The 23,396-nt window shown below is 43.3% G+C and overlaps 1 protein-coding gene across 7 annotated transcripts in view; it reads left to right on the top strand.

The window, feature by feature from the left end:
• Nucleotides 1-6,948: 6,948 nt before the first annotated feature.
• The window catches only part of MSI1 (musashi RNA binding protein 1), a 174,134-nt gene continuing 157,686 nt past the window's right edge, over nucleotides 6,949-23,396 (top strand). For 2 of the 7 annotated variants that reach the window (XM_078667675.1, XM_078667674.1), the window contains exons 1-3: nucleotides 6,975-7,125; nucleotides 21,907-21,947; nucleotides 23,306-23,387. In XM_078667675.1, the coding sequence (XP_078523801.1) occupies nucleotides 6,977-7,125; nucleotides 21,907-21,947; nucleotides 23,306-23,387 (272 nt within the window). In that variant the 5' untranslated portion in view covers nucleotides 6,975-6,976. Of the gene's footprint in view, nucleotides 7,126-11,557; nucleotides 11,629-21,906; nucleotides 21,948-23,305; nucleotides 23,388-23,396 lie in introns of all 7 variants that reach the window. The other 5 variants (XM_078667678.1, XM_078667677.1, XM_078667676.1 and 2 more) reach the window with 5 other exon arrangements.

The following is a 23,396-nucleotide window of genomic DNA, read 5'->3' as shown; positions in this document are numbered from 1 at the left end:
GCAGAGTCCCCACGCATCCGCAGAACCAGAGCAGGTGGAAGAGCCGTCTCCTACGTCACAGCAAAGACCTGGAACGAGCTCCCAGTCAACATCCTACACTCCCCCACACTGCACACCTTCAGGAAGAGCCTCCAGATCTGGCTTTTCGACTGATCCGGAACTGCACCCCCACTCCCCCCCTGCGCCTTGAGACCCACACGGGTGGTAGCGCGCTCTATAAACCCCTGATTGATTAATTGACTTCCATGTACATGTTGTCAGAAACACACACAAAGAGACACACAGTCCCGCAGAAAGGGGATGGTGTAACACAAGAACAGTCACTGTTTTGAGCGGTACGTGTTATGTAAAGCATTATCACACAAACACACAAACACATCTCTCTCTCACCTTCTTCCTTTTTTTAAGGTAGGGGCTACCATATAAGTATTGAGGGCAATGCATTCCTAATCCTAGTCTCTTGTCCATCACATAAGTAAATTCTGAGTTTTGTAATCTTGGTTTCATTCAAGTTGACCCATAAAACAGCCAGGTGAGTTCAATTGAATTTGCTATCACACCTGAAATCAATGATTTGTAAAAAGAAAGCCCAGCACAGGAGAAGTTGTGTGCCCCACCCCGTGACTCTTACGGTAACCCAAAACCTTATGAAGTTTCTTGTACAGCGACTTGCACACCTCCCAGCTTCTTTCATACTCTCTCTTAGCTTGGTCCTGCTATAAAGGAGTGGAACAGGTGTGACGTGGGCCTCCCCATCCTGGGTGACTCTCCATAGATGTTCAGTGTGTTGGGAAGATGGCCTAATGCAAAAGTTTGCAGACTTTCTCTACGAACGTTTTACCAGCCTCAGTATAAAAATGGCGGCCTGGCAGGACAATACTGGGCGCGAAAAGTGCCAACCCTTGTTATAACCAATTAACAATCAGACAGTGATGGCTCGTCGGGTCATTATGAAAGGGGTCTGCAGTCTCAGTCCAGTTCCCAGAGACTAAATTGTAAGTGACAGAAGGCACTGTTCTTGTCGGCACTCTCAGTGAAGTGGTCCAGGTCTGAATTGTGTGCTGAAAACTCAGACAGTTTTCAATTACTCCCACTAGGTCCCATGACGCCACTTCCAAACGAATACCTTACGTTTCGACTTTAAGCGCCTGCACGAAGCTCCTCGTGCACAGGGACAAGAATTTCCACTCGGTGGCTCCACGGCCGCGGCGTTTTTCTTTTCCTTCGGGGGGTCTCTTCTTCTCCCTCATTTTCTCCCCCGTGCTCGCCACATACTTTCTACACTTAGTTTCTTGCCATCTCTTTCTCCTCCATGTTTCACAAGTGTGCGCGAGGGCAGGCCCCGGGTCACGCCGCTTGAGTTTTAACAGTGCATTGTCTCTTTAAGAATTCCTAAATCCTGCCTCCCCTACCCCCCCACCTGTGAACCAATTAAATCTCGGTGAATTCAAGTGAATTCTTTTGTGCTCCACATGAGCAGCGCTAACAAAGGCTCCCCCTGGACGGAGGCTGGACAGAATAAAAGCCTCTATTCACGTCCCTCTTGGTCCTCATGCAATCACTTCCACTTCAGCCTTTCCAGCTTCCTCGCCCCTCCCTGAATGCTCTTCATCCAGGCACTGTAGCAAAGCCCGAATCCGAACTGCAAAGTACATTAGAACTGCTCCAGAAGTAGACAAACAACATGTATGAGAAAGAGAAAGAGAGAGAGCGAGAGAGAGAGGGAGTTAGTTTACTGGAAGGCCCTGTGACAAGTGCGCGCTCTGAGATGCAGAATGAAGGGCTGTGGGTGGAGAGTGGAGATTCAAGTAAACCACTTTCATATAGTTTCTATTGGAATGCAATTGCTGACTGATGTTATGGCGACATAGATTTGTGTACACGGATTAGTTGCACCTTTGACCTGGTTAGTGGTGCTTTTCCTGGTCTTTTGGTTTCAGTGAGCACTCCTGTTTAACCACTTTTGTGTTTTTTATTGACTTATATGGCCCAGTGTCCAATAACCCATATGCTGTCAGTAGATCCAGGTGAAACCACTGGTAAGTGGGCAACTGGGATTTATACCAGGGCAGAGTGTTACATTGCAGGATATTGTGATAAACTGCAGTGGACATTAAGTGCTAGAAGGGTTGGTATATGACAAGACTGCAAAAAGCCGTATAGTGTCAAATATAACATCGAATCACTACATTTGCGACAAGATACTCTAAGTACATGGTAGTCGAACTTAGGTGAGAGGGACCAGATTTGGGCCCGTTTTTCAGATAATCTTTGACTATTGTAATGTACGCACAGATGTTGAATTTGTATAGGCCAAGCCTAAACGAAAGGCAGCAGAGCACTGTACAAGGTCCAAGGCCGAGATATAGTCATACAGGAATTCGGGGCAGGGGGTTGCTGGGGTCTGGGAGAGGAGGTACATTATTTACTGCTGCGCATTGTAGTATTCTTTTAAGCCGTAAACATTTCCAGTCAGATTTGTTGTATGCACATATATTTTATGTGACAGTCCTGAGAATTTAGCATTGCACTAGCCCTCCTGGATCTAAGCTGGACACTCCTGCACATTTCAATTCAGTTATGCACGAATGAAAAAAACAAAGGCAACAAGGGCTGCCAAATTCATCCATTCTCCCCATTGTCCTGCCTTCTCTTGATTCACCTTCTCATGGTGTTCTCCAGCAATCTCCTGGTTTCTGAGCACTGTTGCTTCCCTTTGCCTTTATTTCATGTCTGTCTAGTTTGTGCATACTTCATGTTTGCTGGGAGGTTGTTGTATGTACTATACTGACTATGATAAACAGTATTTTGAATGTTGCTTCTCAGCCAGCCCTCTACTAGTTTCTTGTCCTCACATCTGCACAGATGGAGGGGAAACAAGAAACTGGAGTGGGTACGTTGAAAGGCTTCATTTAATTTGATGTAGTTTTATCTGAATTTAGCCGATTCCTACTACAGAATGTGGACTTTTCCATTACTTTAGAAGGCATCTATAAGTGTTTTAGTGTGACAGAGCGATGAGCACTCCGATGTCTTCAAAGAAAGGAAAGCATATGTGTATATATATATATGTGTGTGTATTCCAACACCCTTCTTCCTCTGCTTGAAGAAAATGGAGTCGCACTTCACTGGGCTCACGTAAAATTCTTTATTATTGCAGTTGCAGGTTAGGCTGTCCTGACGCGTTTCGTTGATCACTCAACTTTTTCAAAGGTGTGCCTCGCTCTGTCATCAACGCGTTCCTACAGCGATAGCCATTTGACTTTTATAATTCATTTAGTGGGTTGTCCCTCTGGTGGGCATGCTGGTCACTGTAGTTCTCGCAGTTGAGTTCTCGCAATTGAAATATTTAAATCCCTCTGGTGTTTTTTTTTGTTAAGCCATAGTGCCCCGCTTCTGCCTCTCTTCAGGAAAAACCAGGAGTCATGCTGGAGCCGGTCTCCAGAGGCAGCCACTTTCCCTTTTATCCGCTTCTGCAAGATATCCAAGTTTGGTTCCTTTCAGGGAAATTGTTGGCGCTCTCACTGACTGTGCGGTGCTCCCACGGCTGAACCACGCCGTAATAAATTCAAACACCCTTCTTCCTCTGCTTGAAGAAAATGGAGTCGCACTTCACTGGGCTCACGTAAAATTCTTTATTATTTGTGCAGGTTAGGCAGTCCTGACGCGTTTCGTTGATCACTCAACTTTTTCAAAGGTGTGCCTCGCTCTGTCATCAACGCGTTCCTACAGCGATAGCCATTTGACTTTTATAATTCATTTAGTGGGTTGCCCCTCTGGTGGGCATGCTGGTCACTGTAGTTCTCGCAGTTGAGTTCTCGCAATTGAAATATTTAAATATGTGTGTGTATATATATATATAACAGCAAACTAAATGTACATCAGTACCTTTAGTAAACTGCACAACCTAAGAAATCTTTCGTGAGAATATAGGTATGATCATCAATAAGGAGCTTGTAAAAATAAATAAACTCTGTGTATTGTACTCTAACATTTGTCTAACACTTCATGCTTCTTTCCTGGCCCTTACGAGCAATAAGGGACACTTATCTGAGGTGGGCTGATGATAAAGAGACCATTAGTGGACTCAGATGAGACTGATGCAGGATCCGATATAAGTTCTGCATAAGGACAGGAGTAAGAAGAGAGGAGATCTAAGATAAACATGTAGGATTTTGTGGGCCAGTTGATGCTCTTTGACAGGAGGAGGCCTTAAGCACCATCTGGTTGAATGGATTTAAGTAAGATGGGCTAATGAGCACCAGGTGAGGGCCAAGAGGCTAGAAGGGGATCATGGAGGTAGGTATGGATTTGTAATGGGCATTATTTACATTTGGGAACTTTGACTGAAGGTGCAGAAGCCCGATTACTCGATGAGTGGCCTTGGAGCGTCGTATGAGGGGCATTAGAATGTAATTCAGGTTCAACACTTTGGAGATACATGAAAGAATGAATGTTATGGATTAGAGGCTTGTCCTTCACCTGTACACTTATTTTACTCCATAGTAGATTCTCTTTTTACCTTCACAGTGTATTCAATTTTACTGATAGTATGGCTGTTTTCTTCACATTATGGGGCCTATTACGATTGCGGATTTCCCGCATCCACCGGGCCGGCGGAAGCCACCGCCGGCCCGGAGGATGCGGGAAATCCGCCGGGGAGCCTTGAAAGACCCACCGCCATATTAGGATGGCTGGTGGGTCTTACTATCTGTCCGCCGCTTTTCCGCCGCGGGCGGATTCCGCCCGCGCCGAAAAAGCATTAACATGGCTGGCGGTGTCTATCAGACACCGCCAGCCATATTAGGATGTCTGCGGAAAGATGCCTTTACACGGCTGCATTTACGCCGTGTAAAGGCATACGGATTTGTGTTTGGGGGCCCGTTGCGGGCCCCCAGGGGTGAAGGGGGGGTGGGGGGTGCACATGGGGGGTACCTATGGTACCCCCCTGCATTTGCCTGTACAAAGCGGCAGGCACAACTTACTTTTTTATCATTGCTTCAAGCAGCACCCGCCGCAATGATAAAAATACAGGATGTAACCGCCAGGGTGGCGGTCACATCCTAATTTGCACGGAGGGACCGCCGCTGCCCCTGCGGACGGTCCCTCCTTCTCTATGGTGGCGGACGGACTCAGGTCCGTCCGCCATCATAATCGGCCCCTATATTTGCTTCTCCTCACATTAAACTTAATATTTCGTTGAAGTATCCTACTTTTTCCTCATAGTATATTCCTGTTTCCATTTCAGTAACCACCACTCAAATGACTTTCATATTTCACTATACTAATTCAACACTAATCCTTTATGGGTTCTGGAGTAGCGTGCTTCTCTCCGAAAAAGTGCTTTGCCGCCTTGTCAGGGGTAGTTAGCGCTATATAAATGCATAAATTACAATGCAATACTCATTACTTCATCGACGTATACCATCTTCCTTATTCCCTCACAGTTCACCTATTGCTCCACATAATTCTTTGTATTTAAAATGAACAGTAGATTCCTTTATTTCTGGACAGTGCATTCTCTTCTCATCAAAGCGCAAGCATGCTTTTATAACAGTACTGATTTTCTCCTAACAATATATATTATTTTAACATCCTGGTTTCTTCGCATTTTGTTTAGCTGTCTTTTTTCTGTATAGAACATTTTCCTGACATTATATTCACTTTACCAAATGTATAGTCCTTGATGGCTCACATTGTATTCCTTTTTTGGTCAGAATATATTCCATTTTAATTCATAGTATATCTTTAGCATCATAGTATCTTTATTTACTTCTTCAAGATATAGACTTTTTACTCCAGTTGATTCTATGCCTTCTTTGCAGCAGTTTGTTTTCCTCACATGTATGTTGATTTTCTTGTTAATCACTTGTGCTCGCACAATATTCTCTTTCCCTTCTTAGTATATTCTAATGCTTCATGACACATTCACATTTCCTCCATTTTTCCTTTTCCACACTGTATAATGTATTTTTCTCATGGGCAGACCTTTTCCTTGCACATTTTAATAATTTACTGCATAATATATTTTACTCTCCTCACTGGTTATTCAAATGTGCATTCTGTTTTCTTCACAGTTTCTTCACCTTTTATTTTATAATGTTCATTTTCCTCACATGTATTTGGTCTCATACTTTTCTCCCTCCTTGTATTGTCCTCAGTGTATTCTCTTTTCCCTACCTGTATATCTTGTTTCTCTCACTGCCTACTCTGCTTTCCCCAGATTATCCCCTACTTCTCATTGTATATTATATTTTGTTTCCATCAGTAGTCACATATCTCTTTGTCCTAGTTTGTCCTTTTTTGCCTCATATTACTAAATTCTCCATCTCTTCTAGTGTATTCCCTTTCTGCCTCGCGGCATATTGGTTTATCTCACAAATCTGTTTCCTGACAGGTTACTTAATTTAGCCCAAGTTCAGTCGCAGTTAAATGACTGTTCCTCGCTGTTCAATTCTGTCTCTCTTATAGTTTATATACCTTCGCTCCTCATCGTGTGCTTGTCTTTGCGCACAACACAGTCTCTTTCCCTCACATGAAACTCTGTTTCTGTGGCAGTGCGTTCCCTTTTCTCTCAGTATGTCTCCCTTTCCTCTCTGTTGTCCCCGCAGGTTGTTAAGGTTCCCGTCCCTCTTTTCTCCCTTCTCTTTCGTGATGCTTTTCCCGCTCTTTTTCCGTGCGCATCCCTGTGGCCCCCCGGGAGTCGGTGTCCTGGACCCCCTCTTCTTCGTCGGGTTACTCCGGCTCCGAGTCAGTATATACAGCCCGGGCGGAGCCATAGAGGGGCGGGCGCCCTGGGCGGACCCAGGCAGCCGCCCTGAAAGGGAAGGGGGCGGGCAGGGTGGGCGGAGATGGCCAGGCCTGGGACGGCCGGGAGGAGGAGGCGGCCGGGCGGGCTCTCGGGGGCAGGGCCGGGGATAGGACGAGGAGGGGCCGGAGGGCAGCCGGCGGCGGGAGGAGGGCGGTGGGAGGACTGATGCTCGGCAGCCCGCCTCTCTGCCTGCTCCTCTGCTCTGCCCCGTGTGAGCCGCCGCTCGCTGCCCGCAGGGACGCACCAGAGACCCGAATGGAGACAGACGGCAGCCAGTCCGGCCTCTCGCCCCCGGACTCCGCGCACGATCCCTGGTGAGAGGGGCGGCCCGTGCCGCGGGGAAGGGAGCCCGGGAGAACTCCCCGGAGCGCCGGGGTGCGGGCACTCGCAACTCCGGGAACCCATCGTTCCAGGATCCCGGCAGTCAGAGCTCCCGGATCCGTGGACTCACGAATCCAGGATTCCGGGACTCCAGACCCGGGATCCACTGAATCAGGGTTACGTGATCCCGATCTGGAGCATCTCCGCTCGGGGGTCGCGGGTCGCATCGCTCCAGGGGATTAGAGCCACTCGATCCCCGGACTCTGAGCTGCAGCTTTCGGTATTCTGAGATCCAGGATTCTCCAGGGTGATTTAGAGCTCCGGGATTGGCGACTGGTCGCCCTGTTGTCCCTAGACCCCGAGCTCCAGAATCCGGGTCCTCGGACCTGTCCAGCCTGCAGGTTCCCCTCTCTCAAGGTGCCCGGGGCTCGCGGCTCCGGGATGCACACAGGACGGAGCATCAGAATTCCGAGCCTGACCTCCAGGATCCCAAGGACTCTGAGCTCCAGGATCCCGAGCATCCGAGCTCCGGGATCCCGAGGCGCTGAACTCCATCCAGGATCCGGGGACCACGAGCTCCGTGATCCAAAGACTTCGAACTCCGCCACTCCGAGCTCCGGATCCAGTTACTTTTAGCTGTAGCATCCAAGGGCGGATTCTGACCTTCATGGTCTTCGTTTCGAGCTCCGGGATCTGTAGATCGGTGATCCCTGTCCATAGGCGCACTCCAGCACGAATCCGCCGGAGATCGGGACTCCGGGATCCCAGCATCCTTGAGTGTCAAGCGCGTGCCCACTTCGGTGGAGGATGCTAGCGGTCGGGAGTCAGTCACCCAAAATCAAAGAGGCTGCGATCCATGGACCGCTCCTTCAAGATCCTACATCTTTGGGGTCCAGGGTCACCGTGCACTTGGATCCCATCTTTGGGGACCAGGGTCACCCTGCACTTGGATCCCATCTTTGAGGTCCAGGGTCACCGTGCACTTGGATCCCATCTTTGGGGACCAGGGTCACCGTGCACTTGGATCCCATCTTTGGGGTCCAGGGTCACCGTGCACTTGGATCCCATCTTTGGGGTCCAGGGTCACCGTGCACTTGGATCCCATCTTTGGGGTCCAGGGTCACCGTGCACTTGGATCCCATCTTTGAGGTCCAGGGTCACCGTGCACTTGGATCCCATCTTTGGGGACCAGGGTCACCGTGCACTTGGATCCCATCTTTGGGGTCCAGGGTCACCGTGCACTTGGATCCCATCTTTGGGGACCAGGGTCACCCTGCACTTGGATCCCATCTTTGAGGTCCAGGGTCACCGTGCACTTGGATCCCATCTTTGAGGTCCAGGGTCACCGTGCAACTTGGATCCCATCTTTGGGGTCCAGGGTCACCGTGCACTTGGATCCCATTTTTGAGGTCCAGGGTCACTGTACACTTGGATCCCACCACAGTAGTCTAAGCAGTGCAGTGTTTTTTGTTGCTAATGGTAGTAACCAAGTCAGGTGCTGCAGAAGAGAAAAGGATGAGTGCATGTTTTTGTTGCCGAAGGGGTGAGTCTGGGTTTGTTGTTCTGCACTTCAGAGTGCACTGGTCAGTGGTGGTACCCTGCTGTAAAGTAGCGATGGTAGCCCTACGATGGTGAGCAGGGTCTCACAGCTCTTGTTGTATTGAGTATGACCTTCTTGGGATAGGGTGGGTGGCTGGTTCTTAGCTGGGTTGATTGTAATGTGTGAGTGGAGCCTCCTTTGGTTGCAGTGCAGAGCTGCAGTTGAGGTCCCACTGGGGTGGGCTGTGAAGTAGAGATTGGGTTATTCTTTAGTGAGTGTGGGCCTCGGTTTTGGATTGTACAGCTGAGCTTGCTAAGTTGAATTTTTGGAGTTGTGAGTGGGCTCACGGTGGCTTCAATTTTGGGACAGTGGCAGTGGCGCACTGGGATGGGTTGTAGAGTAGTAAGCGGGGATCGTTGTTTTGGTTGGTGGGTGCTGTACTCGGTTGGTTGATGGGTTGAAGCGCCCTGCACTAGGTTGGGTGGTCACGCGGTGAGTGTAGCCTTACTAGAATGAATTGTAGAGTAGTAAAGGGAGGCGCAAAGGCGTCTCATTGGCAGATTAATGTATATGTTTACACTTCAGTTGTTTGGCAGGCTGGTGGGTAGAGTCTTACTAAAGTTTGAAGTTGTGGATGTGGTCAGAGCACCAGAGAAAGAAGTATTGCTCCTAAAAACAACGCACTAATGCCGGATTGGGTTCCATTTTGAATCAGTGAGTTGACTGAATGTTGGTTTGACAATTAATAATGACCTGTGCTGCCTTGTATTGGGCTGTGAATGCAGTCTAAATAGCTTGCATTGTGAGATGGTGGACATAATGTTCCTGAACCCAGATAAGTGTTGGGCAGTGCCTTTCTGCTGTAGTTTTTTCCCTGCTTTGGAGTACACAGCGGAGAATGTTCCTTTTCAATGGTGTTTGTAGTGTGGTGGCCGAGTCCCAGTCAGGAACTGTAGGATTACAATCCACTGTGGTGGGTTTAAAGGATGGGAATGTGGCTTCCATAGTTTGGTGTAAATAGTGCTGAGTTCAAGTGTTGTGTGTTAGGGTGTTGAGTGGTCCTACTTCCACTGCAGGTTTTTTTGGTGTTCTAGAGATGTCAGCAGAGCCTCCTGGGGTTGGCCTGTAAAGTCGCTAGTGGATTCTCTCTTGGTTACTGTAGTGTGGCGAGGCGAGCCAGCGCTTGTTGATCCTGTAGAGTGGGTGATTAGTGGGTTATATTGAGACAGATGTCCCAGATTTGAGATGATTAGAGTCTTGCCTGATGGCAAAGGCCTGCTTTCTTGGGCTGGGAACCCAGAGGTGTAGATAGGGTAGATGAAGAAGTGCTTGTATTTTAGCCCCTCGTGTGATGCAGTGCATTTTTGGCACGTGTTCCTGTGCTGTTTCGAATGTGGTGATTGAGTTTAGTGGTGGCCTCGTTAATCACTCCTCGGTGGTGATGTATTCTGCTTTCGTCAGTGATTGTCTTTGAGTGATGAGACTCTAGGTTTTACGAGTGACGGTCATTACCATATTATGGCATAATTCACTTTATTTGCATGTGGATTCTGTTTGACCCTTCTTAAAACTGTGGGGTGTGAGTGAAGTCCTTATTTTAGGAGAAGTGCACAATAGTGATTTCTTTCGTGTCCATCGAGTGCATACATTTTTGTAAGCCAATTAACGCCGCTTCTTTCGTAGTAGTTTACTTTTTGAAAGGGCCTTGGGGAGGTTTGCCCATAATTGTTCCTCTCTTTTGCTACAGCGATATCCTTAATTGGTTGTTATGTGTATGGAGTTTATTTGGTGGTTGTTCTTTTTTTAGGCTGGAACTATATATTTTTTTATTGTACTGTCGCAATGTAAAAATTCTTTTAGGAATTATGCATTTAAATAATTAAAATCATAGAGGTTAATCCTATTACAATAAATGAGTTCACAATTTACTCCACGTAAAGATGATCTTCTTTTGTCAGAGAACCACAAAATAAAGTTGAATTTAACGTTTACTGTGCCCTCGTTAAAAGGGCTTGCAACTTTATTAGGGCAATCCCTTTATTTTTGTTGGAGTTGTAGGGACGGCTTAGTTTGTACATTGGGACTAGAATGGGCGAGAATTATCTTAGGTCTACTTTCAACAAGTCAGTGCCATAAATTAACAGTAAAACTTGTGCTTACCTGGTATACTTTTTAATTTCTTTCTGCACTGTTGCTTATTTGGCAGAGGTCTGTCGTATTGCAGGGAATGCGGACATTTTTAGTTGGTGGGCATTTCAGGTGAAATCTAGGTGTCTTTTGGACTGACTTCACATTGTATGTGCTGTATTTTACATCTGGTTGTTTTTTCTTTGGGTGATCCAAGGATGCCATTGTGAAAGTTTCTTACATTTTTAGATGGTTGTGAGTTTTGGTCGTTCTCAATTTTTTTTTACGTGTTGATTGGTGGAGCTAGATGAAGGTAGGTTTGGGGGTTGATATATTGGCATGGTTGATTACTTGTTCTGCAGGTGTTGTAAATATATATTTTGCCCTGTTATCTCAAGTTGATGTGGTCCTGTTCGTGACAGTGTCCTTGGTTGGAGTGGCACATTTTCAATATCTAACCACCTGATTTAGTAATACTGTGTTGCCTTTTAACACCGCCGAACAAAATGTCCACTGTTCTTTTATTGATATTCAGAGGAAAAGGGCTCAGTGGATCCTTCTGGGGTTCAAACCTGTAGGTTACATGTAGATCTCTTTTGTTGGATTTCAGCGCGCTGATCCTTCTTTCATGCTGTGGGGACTCTACTTTCTAACTGGGTAAAGTGTGGATGTTATTTAGATGGTAGCTGTATTTAGTACTAGAGCAGCTAAGTTTTTTTGTTTTTGTTTAAGTGTTGTCTCTTTGGGTTGCATTGCAGTGATCGGCCTAGAAACCTGCATAGGGTGCAGCCGCACTCCCTTTTGAAGTAGACCCATGCCTGGTGCTAAAGTAAGTTTTTGATCTCAAAAAGTAGGTTTAGTTTCCTACATTAGAAAAAATACCGCCCTCTTCTAATGTTGGGCTCATCCACATATTGGGATAGCATATTATCGGGGTGTCTAGGTAGTTTGCATGTATCCATTAGTTAGTGGCTGTCATTTCTGATAGTATATCTTTTAGTTAGTTTCTGTCTTTCTGGGTTGTTTCCAAATATACTTTGAATGGTGACTGTAGGAGCTGTTTAGTCCGTTAGATGTACTTTCTTCTCTGTTAGCTCTACAGGCTTTGTCTTTTAGTTGGTGTCTGTCTCAATGGTTTGTGTGGGAAGTTAATATTTTTTTAAGATTCAGGATTATTTTGATGGAACTTTTGATGATTGTGGGTCATTATTTGTTTGCCATTTATAGGCGGGAGGGGGTATTTCGATTGCTAGCGATGAGCTCTGTGAAAAACTAGAAAATACAGCACAGTCAAATGAACAGTGAGCAAGTGAAGGTCCGAGAGCAAATGTATGTGGAAAGAATATCACGTCCAAATTATCTGAATATGTTAAGGGAGGAAGAATGCACAGATATATTTTGCCAATGTCCCATTAACATATGAAAGATTTCCTTTAAGCACTCAAATAATTTCTTCACAGAACAACATTCAAAAAGCCTTTATTCCGATTGTTATATATTTAATTTGTGCCACGATTCACCGTAAGTACATTAGCCATGTGTTTCATCTATGGATTTGTAACCATCAACATCTTTAGGGTAGATGCCGCACACGAATAAACATTGTGTACGGAGCACAGTCCGTTCAACAACCAGGACACTATTTCCCCAATAGTTTACAGTGACCCCAAATTGTGCTTCTACTATTGATTGATATTCTGTATTTGGTTATATCCTGACAAACCAAGTATTCATACTACATGATAATTCGAAATATCCTGAAGAAGTCAATAGCTACAAATCCACAGGCGAAACTTGTTGGTTGGCTAGTGTACGTATGGAAAGTCGTGGCACGAAGAAAATGCAGAAGAATCAAAAACAAGACAGTGTGAATGTTGCTCTGTGAAAAAAATATTTGAGTGCTCAAAGGAAATCTCTTAAGTCTTGGACTTTGTTTTACTGAGGGCCACTGGGTGGCTGATCTTCCCTTTTTGAGCACAAATCTAATGGCTTGTGGCCATAAAACAGTAAATAACTAGCTTAGTGTTTGCAAATAGAACCCAGCCACCCCTTATTTTTTACGCCACATTAAAATATGCAGGTTGAGATATCATTTTTCTGGCTACATCGGAAGAACGGTCTTTGTGGTGAGAATACATTTGGCTCCTAATTCGAGGGATGTTATTGAATAATAAAATTAATTGGTTTGGCAATTAACACAACAAAGAAAGTCAACACATATGACACCAATGAACCAGTGCAATACTTTGTCGTTCCCAAACTCATGGGACAAAAAGGCAGTCGATGGCTGTAATGGGGCTGCCTGGCAATGCAACTTCGATCCTCAGGTATAACAAACTGATTTAGGTAGAACATTGAGGTAGCAGGGTCTTGTCACTGGTGATCCTGAGTTTGTCATGGAAGTGGTTTGTTTCCGAAATCTTGCACTGAACGTATTGACTGCAGTGAGCCTAAGACACTAGGTTGTGGCATTCGTGTGTCAGCCATCTCTGTACTTGGTAGCTGGAAGGGAGAAGTTTTATTTTGATTAGCATCCCTTTGGTGCTGCATCCTGCATATAACTTCTAATCCGAATGCTAGTTACGTTTTTTGAACTCTTAAGTTGGTCTGCAGGTCTTGGAGTTATGTTATGTGTGGTGTCTTGTTTCACTGATGGTGTAAGTGGTAACAACATTCTGTTTGGTGTATTGGTTCATCGTCGGTATAGGTGTATCTTTTGCTTGGTGAACGATTCAGGTGTCTTATGTGTGGCATGGTGAGTTATGCGTTATGGTTTCTCTTTAGTTTTTGCATGAACATATCTTAGTCAGTGATTGTGTCCTTTGGCCATCCAGGTATTTTGTGCATGCATGCAGAGCTCATTCTGAGAATCCCTTTCAGATGGGCTTGACTAGTTCTGGCTGTTGGAGGATTTTCTGAAGGGGTGGGTAAGGCATATTTTCAGGTTTCATACAGACTACTTGGGTGGGCAGCAAAGTTGTAGTTGGGACCTGTTTTTATTTTAATTTAGTAATTGTGTGCTCCACATTGTTTGAGGGTTGTCTTGCTGCTTAGCATAGAGTTTACTCTGCTGGGGCTAACTATCTTTAGTTTTGAATAGTCAGAATTTATATTCTTGCCTCTTTAGGTGATGTGATTGCCTCTTTGTGGAGTAAGAAATGCCTTTGATTTAGCACTGTTTGGGTGGTTGGTTTGACAGTATCGTTTCCAGTAGATGGCCTTTCATTTGTTAGTGGTGTGCAGATCCTATTCAGTGTCTGGCTATCTTTGGGAGATGTAGGAAGGTCTTTGTTTTTTGCGGTGTTTGTCTGGATAACAGATGTGTGGATGCCTTTTAGTCTTTGATTGTTTTAGCTGGACACTGATTTATTGAAGTATAATGACTATGGGCCTGACATATATGTCTATATAAATACGCTGATACTTAAGAGCCTATGGGCCATATGTACATATTTTAGGGATAGCGATTTCCTAATTGCGATTCACTCCGAATCAGAGTTAGAAAATCGCTATCCCAAATGTATGAAACTCTTTTATTTGTATTTAGTGATTCCTAATGGGGCCGCAATTGACCTACCTCATGAATATTAATGAGGTAGATCGCAATTTGCAACCCATTAGTAATTGCTGCCATCACAGGGATGGTGCCCTGCTGAGGTCAGCCGACCACCATGTCTGTGATTGCTTTTTAATAAAACAATTTAAAAAATGCAGCCTGTTTTCTTTAAACACAAACTGGAAGCGTACAAAAAAAAAAAAACTTTGTAAAGTTTGGAACTGCCTGCCCTTAAAAATAATTTGTTTCAACATTCATGACGGGGAAGTGGTGCCATTGGGGCCTCTTCCCATTTGCGAATGGTTACCACTACCCTTGAGGTGTCTGTAAAAGATAAATGTTTTGCGACCGTAATTTGGTCAGAAAACATTCATAGATACCACTGTGATTCTGTATTATTAAGGTACGCCTTAAACACGTCCCTCTTACAAATACTGAATTGCAAATCCAAATTGCGATTCTGTACCGAATTGCAATGCGCCTTTTGTACTTCCCAAAACATTTTTTGTGGTAGCAAACTGCCCAGTTTCACGAATTGGGCCGTTTGCAGTCTCAGTATAAGTTTTGAACAAGTTTTGCACAAATGGCCCTTAATCTTTTCGACACAGAGCTAGGCTAGTTTGCCATAGTTTGTTACTTCCGCTCAGGGTGTTTTGTGAATACCGTTTTATTTTGTGGTTTCCCGTTTAGTGATATCTGGATGTAGTTTAGATTGTGACTGTATTTTTAATTACTGTGCTCGTTCTCTTTAATTCATCATCAGACTTTTTGGTGGTTTGCGAATTAATTTTTCTTTAAAGAATTTGCGCAAAGTGGTAAATCTCTTAATTTGTGACAGTCTGTTCTTTTGGTGTGTAGGCTCCCTTTCATTTATCACTGGGTTTTGGAGCGCGGTGTACGTCTTTTTTGTACTTTTTACTTTGAGTGCTATTCTAATTCCTTTTAGATTACTGGATTTTAGGTTTTGCCTTTCTGTTTTGCCGCTGCCTATTGAGAGATGTGAGGATGCTTTATAGGTAGCACATTTCACTAGGATACGTGTTTTCAAACTGGGTATAATTTTGTATACATAGCAGAATTAGCTAGGATAATGTTTGGAACCAAAAGCTACCGGCCATCAACTTCTATGAAACTATATTTGTGCCTCATCAGCCATGCCACTGATTTTCATGTTTTTTCTTGGCTCCTGTTGTGAGACCGACAACAGTGCTTAAAATATTCTAACCACAGCAGAGATTGCTTTTTGATGGTTCCGCTCTGTTGCCGCCACCGCATGAACTGCAAGATGAATTGAGTGGGTGAGCAATTCAGCATACTGAATGTGGTTCTCAATTATATTTCTATTTCTTGTTTTAAAGACTAGGTAAATATTTTCTAATTGTGTTGTTTGGTCAGTGTACCCTAGACCTTTTTTGGTGCAGTTTAGGTCATAACTTACTGTCTTTAGCGTGTGGTGCCTCACTGGCTGGTGACTAAGTTGTGCAATGGCACCACTGTTGCTAGGAGTCATTTTGGTTTTCATAGAATATCTTTTTTTTGTGCTAGAGAGAAGAGGTGTGCAAATAGCTTTTCATTAGGTTTTTAAGTGGTTGGAAGTAAAGTTTAAGTTGGAACCTTTTTTAATTTATAAATGTAACTTTCATTGTAGAATCTTTACAAACATATATATATATATATATATATATATATATATATATATATATATATATAATATATGTTTTAGGAGAAATGTTGTTTCATTTGAGTCGTAGAAGAATAATTTATATTGCTGACTGCAAAGTCAATTGACCTATAGTGGCCAATTGGATATCAAACTGATATCTTTTGAGTAGTAACTCCTTTCGTTCTGTGTTTGTAGCCACCATTTGATAATTCTCTATCTCTTTGTCTGTGATAGAATTTTAGGTGGCAAAGGATTTTCTATTTGTTGGTTTGGGCATGGAACTGTAGAAAACGTTTTGCTTTTGTAGATAGGGATTCAGGGCCTTTTTTTCAACTTTCGTGATGCTGATATTCTTAAGTTGTTGGGTTGTTCAAATTAGAAAAGATGGCTGACCGCCTAGGTTTATGAATAGTGGTTGGTTTACATGTGGAATACTTCTTCATTGGTGTTTCAAAGTGTTTAGGTGATGCGTGGCTTAAGGACATTGCTGTAGTCTTGACAAAAAGAGCATGCCTTATAGTTTGTGACAATCTATGTGGGGGTGCAGTAGGGTAAATATCTTTGGTAGATAGGATCCTATTTGGATCCTGAAGGATGTCCGGGTTGGTATGATTTTTGGCAGATATTGACCAACCTCATTCTGCATAGGGATTCCATATGGTGGTAAGACATCCTATTTAGGTAATAGCGATAATCTTTAAATGGCTAATACTCTATATTGCTGTAGGTAGTAATTTGTTTAGTTTATATGAGTGTTTAGCTAATTGGAGTTTTTGACTGGGTATTAAACAGATTGTTATAAATAGCTCTGTTACTGTCGGGTTTTCCCATGGCTCTGAAGCAGATGTAGAGTGCTGGACAGCATCGCTATCACTGTAATTCTCTTCTGAAGGCACCTTGTCCAGTAGCTTTCAAAGGTTAGCCAACACTCTATTAAGTTCCTTGACTATCCAGTGCTCGCTGTGGACAAGCAGTCACAGCTTACTCATCTGCATTACAGTGGGGTTAGGTTTCTGATTCAACATTACACAAAAGCTGTCATTCATTGTAAAGATCACTATCCACTTGGAAATATTCCTTTACAAAAAGTATTCATTTTCATGTACTCATAGGGTAACAAAGAGTACGATACCGAAAACCTAGAAGAGTCACACTCTTGCAGTTACTGAGATGTGACAACAAACACCAATCAATGTTAATCTACGTGGCCAAAACTCGGCTCAGAATTCCATGGAATTCACTTAATGCGCTTTTTGAAAGGGACTCTAGTGTTCTGGGTTACAACCGTAAGAGAAGTAAGTTAATGGATACACTGTCCCTTTATGTTCCGGACAAGTCCAAGAAAACAGCCTGGTAGAGTTTCATGGTATCTCAGCAAGTTTGACTCCTGTTGCTATGACTGGTTCAAAACGTCGAGTAGAATTTACCAATAAGATAAATTGAAGTTTGTAAGGGAACTAAGATTTTTACTCCTGCATCACAATAGAGTACGGTAGCTCAAACAGTAAAAAGACAGACTGTTTCTATATTTGGGAATACAAGTCCAGGCCAATTTGGACGTCACAGGAATACTGTTAGGGGACTGTAGTGGGAAGAACATTCTTTAGGATGAGGAAGCGTTCCACACAATTTGTGTCATGCTTTATCATCAGTAACCTCTCCCCACCCTGGTAGGACAATGCCACCAGGGTAGACTGAACCATCTGGTGGACTTGATTGAAGGAAGGAGTTCTTAGATAAAGATCTACTGGACAAATTGCGGGATCCAGATAAACAAAAAATACCTTGTGGTTCCCCAGTATATCACCTTTAATAATGGGGACCTCCGGTATATCTAAAAAATAAGAATGAGATGGTATTTGAGGACACAGGCTCAAACCGTCTTCCTAAGCCAATATGTTTCTGCCCTAATGTTTAGCCTATACCGGTCTGGGGCATTCTTCAGGTCAAAGGATCCCTAGTTAAATGTCCTAATCGCCAAATACACAGGACATTAAAACCAGAATACCAAGGTGAATCCTACCTGAGCATAGATAGATTACAACTTAATTAAGGGCATTCCTCTAAAAGAGCAGGCCGGAAGCCTTGGATTGATCAGTGGGTCTTTGCGCCACAGATTAGCCAACCTTCAGCCGGCAAAAAAATCAGTTTGTTCATGACATATCCTATTTACTTTCGCTTTGGAGTCAGGGGGGGGGGGTTCTTGAATGTTTAACGTCCTGGATCCACCTGTGTTGACTAGCTTTCTGATAAAAACACTTTGATTTACTGGATCAAGAAGCAGTAGAGAAAGCCTAATATGCATGTTCTCTGCTGAATGACCAGCTGACACGACTGAAAATCAGGAAATTCCGAGAAAGGCCAGGGTAAGCACTTTGTGTAACTACCCTGAGCCTGCACTGTCCCTAGACTGTGAACATTGGGACCTTTTCAGATCCGAGTTGACATTCAGAGTTTCCAAATAGTGGCTACGATCACCAAGTACTATAATGCAGGCATCCTGACTACTTTTACTGAATCCAGCGACTGACTCCTTGATTATTTATACATTGTTAAGGATTATTTTCACAGCGATCTCCCTTCCCTCCTAGTAGCCTTTCTGTCAGCTGACTATGGATTTTCGTCCGTAAAGTTACTAAAGCCTAAGCAGCACCTGAACCTGAGTGGGATCTGTAGCGGATCCTAATGATAATGTTGGATGCTTATAGAAAACACTGAAGCCGTAAAATACAACCATGACCACGGTCAACACTGAGTCTTAAGTGGCCAATTCTTTGCAGGCCACCAGAAAACGAAAAAAGTGTTTGCTCTGCAAAGTAGTCTGAAGGAATTCCTAGGTGAAGCGTCTCTTGATACAAACAAACTACTTTTGTTCAGGGGGATGGATATGAAGTCTCTTGGGGTAAAGTGTCCTTCATGTTTGGTGAATTTGACTTCTGTAGTTTTCAGGTAGTGGTACATTTTGGTAAACATAAATAACTGTCTGGAGGCTGATTTCGGTTTTTGTTTGGAGATATGTCTTTTAATACAGCAGTCTGTGAGTGATGCGTTTGCATTTAATAGCTGAGTATGTCATTAGTGTAAAAAGTAATATTTTGTAGGTGATAGACTTTTTGGCTGGAATGAAAGGGGCATATTTTGGTAAACTTGTCTTTTAGGTTGATGTGCAATATCTTACGATACCACACCACAATGTTTTCTTGGAGGACATTCTCATTTGTGGTTTTTGAGAGGCTAATCATCTCTTTAATCTCACAGAGATATTTCATTGGTAGATGTCTCTTTTGGTGTTTATGGTTATTTTGTCATGGATTGTCTTTGTGTTTGGTGTTGCTATTTTTTTTAGATAGTATTATTATTGGCTGAAGGATATGGTTATTGGTGGTAGGAAACTATTAAGTTGTGGTGTTGATGTTTGTGTTGGTTGATTCACATTCTGGTTGCAGCTGTTTCTCTTTCTCGTTGCGTGGCACTTGATGTGGTGGTTATTACCAAGCTGCCTTAAGACAGCTTCAGAAACACAATAAGGAAGCCATGCCCAAATGCTGAAACAAAAAGGTATCCTGAGAGTGGCAGTGAGCAGAGTGGGAAATGGAAGGGGATGATCTCGCAAAGGTGACCCCTGGAACACTCCCAAGTAACTACTGAAAGGCCTCAAGTGGCAAAGTCTAAGGGTCCCATTCATTTGTGTGGAATGCCCTTCAGTAGGGTGTGTTTTCGTAAATGTATGCCCAAAGCCATTTAGTGTATCAGTAGAAAACATTAAACCTCTAAATAAATGATAGGAATCGTCACCCTTGAATAGAGCTCCTCATTGTAAATGATACTGAATCATATATTTTGACTTCTACACATGGTCAGCTCTTCTTTGCACTATATAAATACTGATGCATACAGGCATGCATAGAAAGATAGAATTGTGTTAGGAGTTGATGTCTTTTAGTGTATAGTCTCATTGGTGGCATATATGCCTATTGGTACATTACACTGTTTGTGTCATTTTGGATTTTCATGTACCGCTTTAGGTTGGTTGAAGGCTTCTTGAAAAGCATATAAGATCTCTGAGTCAAGGTGGTGGAGAGAGAAAGAGGTCCGAAGTTGGGGAGCAAGGGAGAAAATGAAGACCTGGAAAGAAATAACTCATGTGGAGGTGTGAGGAAGGATTATGTCACTCTAAAGATACTTCACAGCTCTAATTAAGAAAGGGTTCTTTTTCGCCACTAATTGATCACTCTCTTGAATAATGATGTAATTATTTACCAAACAAGTGGGATCCATTCTGTCAAAATGATGAGGAGTAAAAGGAGTCGACCACGTTACAATTTGTAGCCTTCTTGTGCACTAGCGTGAATTGTTTTACTATTTGAAAAAGAGCAAATAAGCCCGAATAACTCCTCTCATCTTTGTTCTACCTCACCTCACCACCAGTCAGCCGTGATCTCTTGGAGTTGCTGTTGCGAGGGAAGAAAAGGCTTGGTACTCTGATAAATGAGGGTTTGAAGCCAACAGAATGACCAAGCACTAGATGGCCATGTGCAGCACCACAAGGATTTGGCTGACGTACTGTATCCCACAAAGGGTCAGCTGCCTTGCTGGAAGAAAACATTTCTTGTAAATTTCATGGAGAATCTACATAAGCACTGATGGTCTGATGCTAGTCTCAGTTACAACGGGGGAGCAAACAGCTCTCAGGAGGGGAAGACCTGTGATATCAGGAAAACCAAACTGTCCCCAGAGATTGGGTTATGTTGTCTGTTAATGTAGTTGAAGGTCTACAGAACTTGTAAGAAGCTTCTGAGACAGACGTGATCCCCTTGCAACGCTATGGTTCAGGTTTTGCATTTGGAGTGGTCTACGCCCTAATTTAGAAATGTATGTGTATAATGATTTCTTATGGAGTAAAAAATGTTAATTCCTGATAAGAGTATTTTTAATTGGGTGGAAAATAAAAAAATATATTTAAAATTGTAGGTATATATATTCTGTGCCTCACACTTTCCTGTGCCTAAATGAAAAGATGTATTTTCACATTACATCCCCGCTTCAGATCAGGAAGCAAAATAGCATAGGACCTTCACGTTGCACGCCACTAAGAATTTCGTGGTGTACCTTTGGTAGTGAGTGAAATTTTTCGGAAGAGTTCTTTGTTTCCGGTTCTCTGCTTCTTTCTGTTGAGTGTATTTGTCTTATCATAGGGAGTAGAACAGGACAAAACATTGCTTATTTGGTGGGCTGCCCCATGACACCAGTAACGTTGAAACCCCTTCTCCATCATCATGCACACATATTCAGATCTATAATGCACATTCATGCTAATAGTCCCTATTCAAGTGGATAGCTTTGGTAACTTGCTGGGTTTGGGTGCAGCATTTTTAGTGAATGGTTATCTTTACATGTCTCCTGGAAGGCGGATGATTTTTTTCTATTGGAATTGCATTTTGCTAGCATATGGTCTGGTGGCATGCAGTTGTCTTTTTCTAAAATGAATATCTCTTTGTGGCTGAAGGATTTCATTTTGTAGGTGCCTGCAAGTGCATCTTGGTAGTTGCAATCTTTCAGTTGTTGTGACCATCCTTTATTAGGAATGATGCAGCAGATAATTAGTGTTACCTTGAGAATTTTGCGGACAGTTGTTTCAAGTGTTCTGTAGAACTACTTTAATCAGTGGTTGGGTAGTGTAAGACGTTTTGTTGATTCATAACAATGTGGTTTATTTTTTTAATGATCATTGTCATTCAGTAGCAATTCAGTTTATTTGTAAATGTATTTTTAAAAAGTATATGGTGGTGATGATCTCATTGCGTGTTGTGGCAATGTCTGTAGATTTCAGCATTTTTCTATTTATTGCTTCTTCTTGATTAGTTGGTTTCTTCTTGTTTCTCCAACAGTAAGATGTTTATCGGTGGCTTGAGCTGGCAGACCACGCAAGGTGAGTTACTGGAGGAGAAAGGTGGACCAGGAACCCATTTGTGTACTTTTCTTTTTCTCATTCTTTCCTTAAACCTAAAGACCTAGCTCTCGTCCTCGTTCCAATTCTTGACGGGTTTTCTTTCTCCACGGTCAGCTCGATTTTTATTTCCTTAACCCAATCTTTACTCACTCCACACTTTTGTGGTACTGACATTCCATCCCCATTTCAGAGGTTTTCTTCTCCACCCATACAGAAAATATCCTTAGAGCTCTCAGTGTTCTTTCTCCTTCCCAACTTTGAAGTACACTATAATTTGGTAATCATATCTCGCCATGTCACCAAAATACTATGGGCATGATTAACTGATTGGCGGACACGGTACTCCAAGGCAAAGGCGGCGGGGTACCAGGCCCACCACACCCTCGATCCACCTGTGCCATTTAGAGACGGTTGGACCTTAAGTATTCCATCGACTGAGCCCATTGTTGGCTTCATCAACAGAATACTTCTGACGGGGCCACTGAAAGGAGGAAATTGCTCCTCCCACTCTATTTAGGTGGACAATGTAATGTCTTTTTGTTTTTGTGTCCGTCACCTACAGGAAAATCTGGCAGTGAGTTTCAGAAAAAGAACAATAATAACTCCACTCCCTGGGAGAAAACTCCCAGGGTGTGGTGGTGGTCATTAGCTTTTTGTTTTTTAAAAACAAAATAACGCTAAATGCTTGCATGGCGTCAAAACTGGCGAGAGTTATCCACCATACCGATGTGATGGTGCTTCCCTTCGTTTTACAGAGATGATTGCTAGGCCAGTGGTCATCTCTAAAAATGGCAGGCAATATTCCGTCAGGCTGGAGTAGGTAATGTCCTCCTTCGCACTAACTGATTGTACTCCACCTGCCAAACCTCTAAATCTGGCCCTCTGTTTTGAGTTCTTGACTGTGTTTACAAACCACTTTCTTCTTGCTAACCAAGCTTAGCAATGTGTATTTGTTTTGCAAAGCCATATAGCCATTCTCTCTTTTATATATATGTTGTGTGTTCCAGTGTTAAGGTCTTGTTTAATTCTCCTCTTCTTTGAAAAGCAAATGTTCACTTAATTTTTGTTTCCTTCAGGTAGTCTCCTGCATGTAACTGCCTTTTCCATATTTCCCTGCCTTGCCTTCTCTTGTGTAAAATTGTTTTCACTATCACACAAAAGCTTTTTCACCCTCCCTAACTACCTGTACTGTAAAGAACTGCTGTCTGATCTTTCATGTACGACCAGTCAGAACTCTTAAAGGACTCACCTACTGAGCTTCTGGTTAAGAAGAGAGTTGTTTGGTTCAGCCATGATTGTCTATTATAGTGGGTCTGATGTCTGTCTTTTGGTTACAGAAGGCCTGCGGGAGTACTTTGGGCAGTACGGTGAAGTGAAGGAGTGTCTTGTAATGCGAGATCCCCTTACAAAGAGATCCAGGTGAGCCTG

This window comes from Lissotriton helveticus, chromosome 11 (genome assembly GCF_964261635.1).
Source record: "Lissotriton helveticus chromosome 11, aLisHel1.1, whole genome shotgun sequence".
NCBI lineage: Eukaryota > Metazoa > Chordata > Amphibia > Caudata > Salamandridae > Lissotriton > Lissotriton helveticus.
The sequence above is the reverse complement of the archived record's forward strand: the minus strand, read 5'-3'. Positions and strand labels throughout refer to the sequence as shown.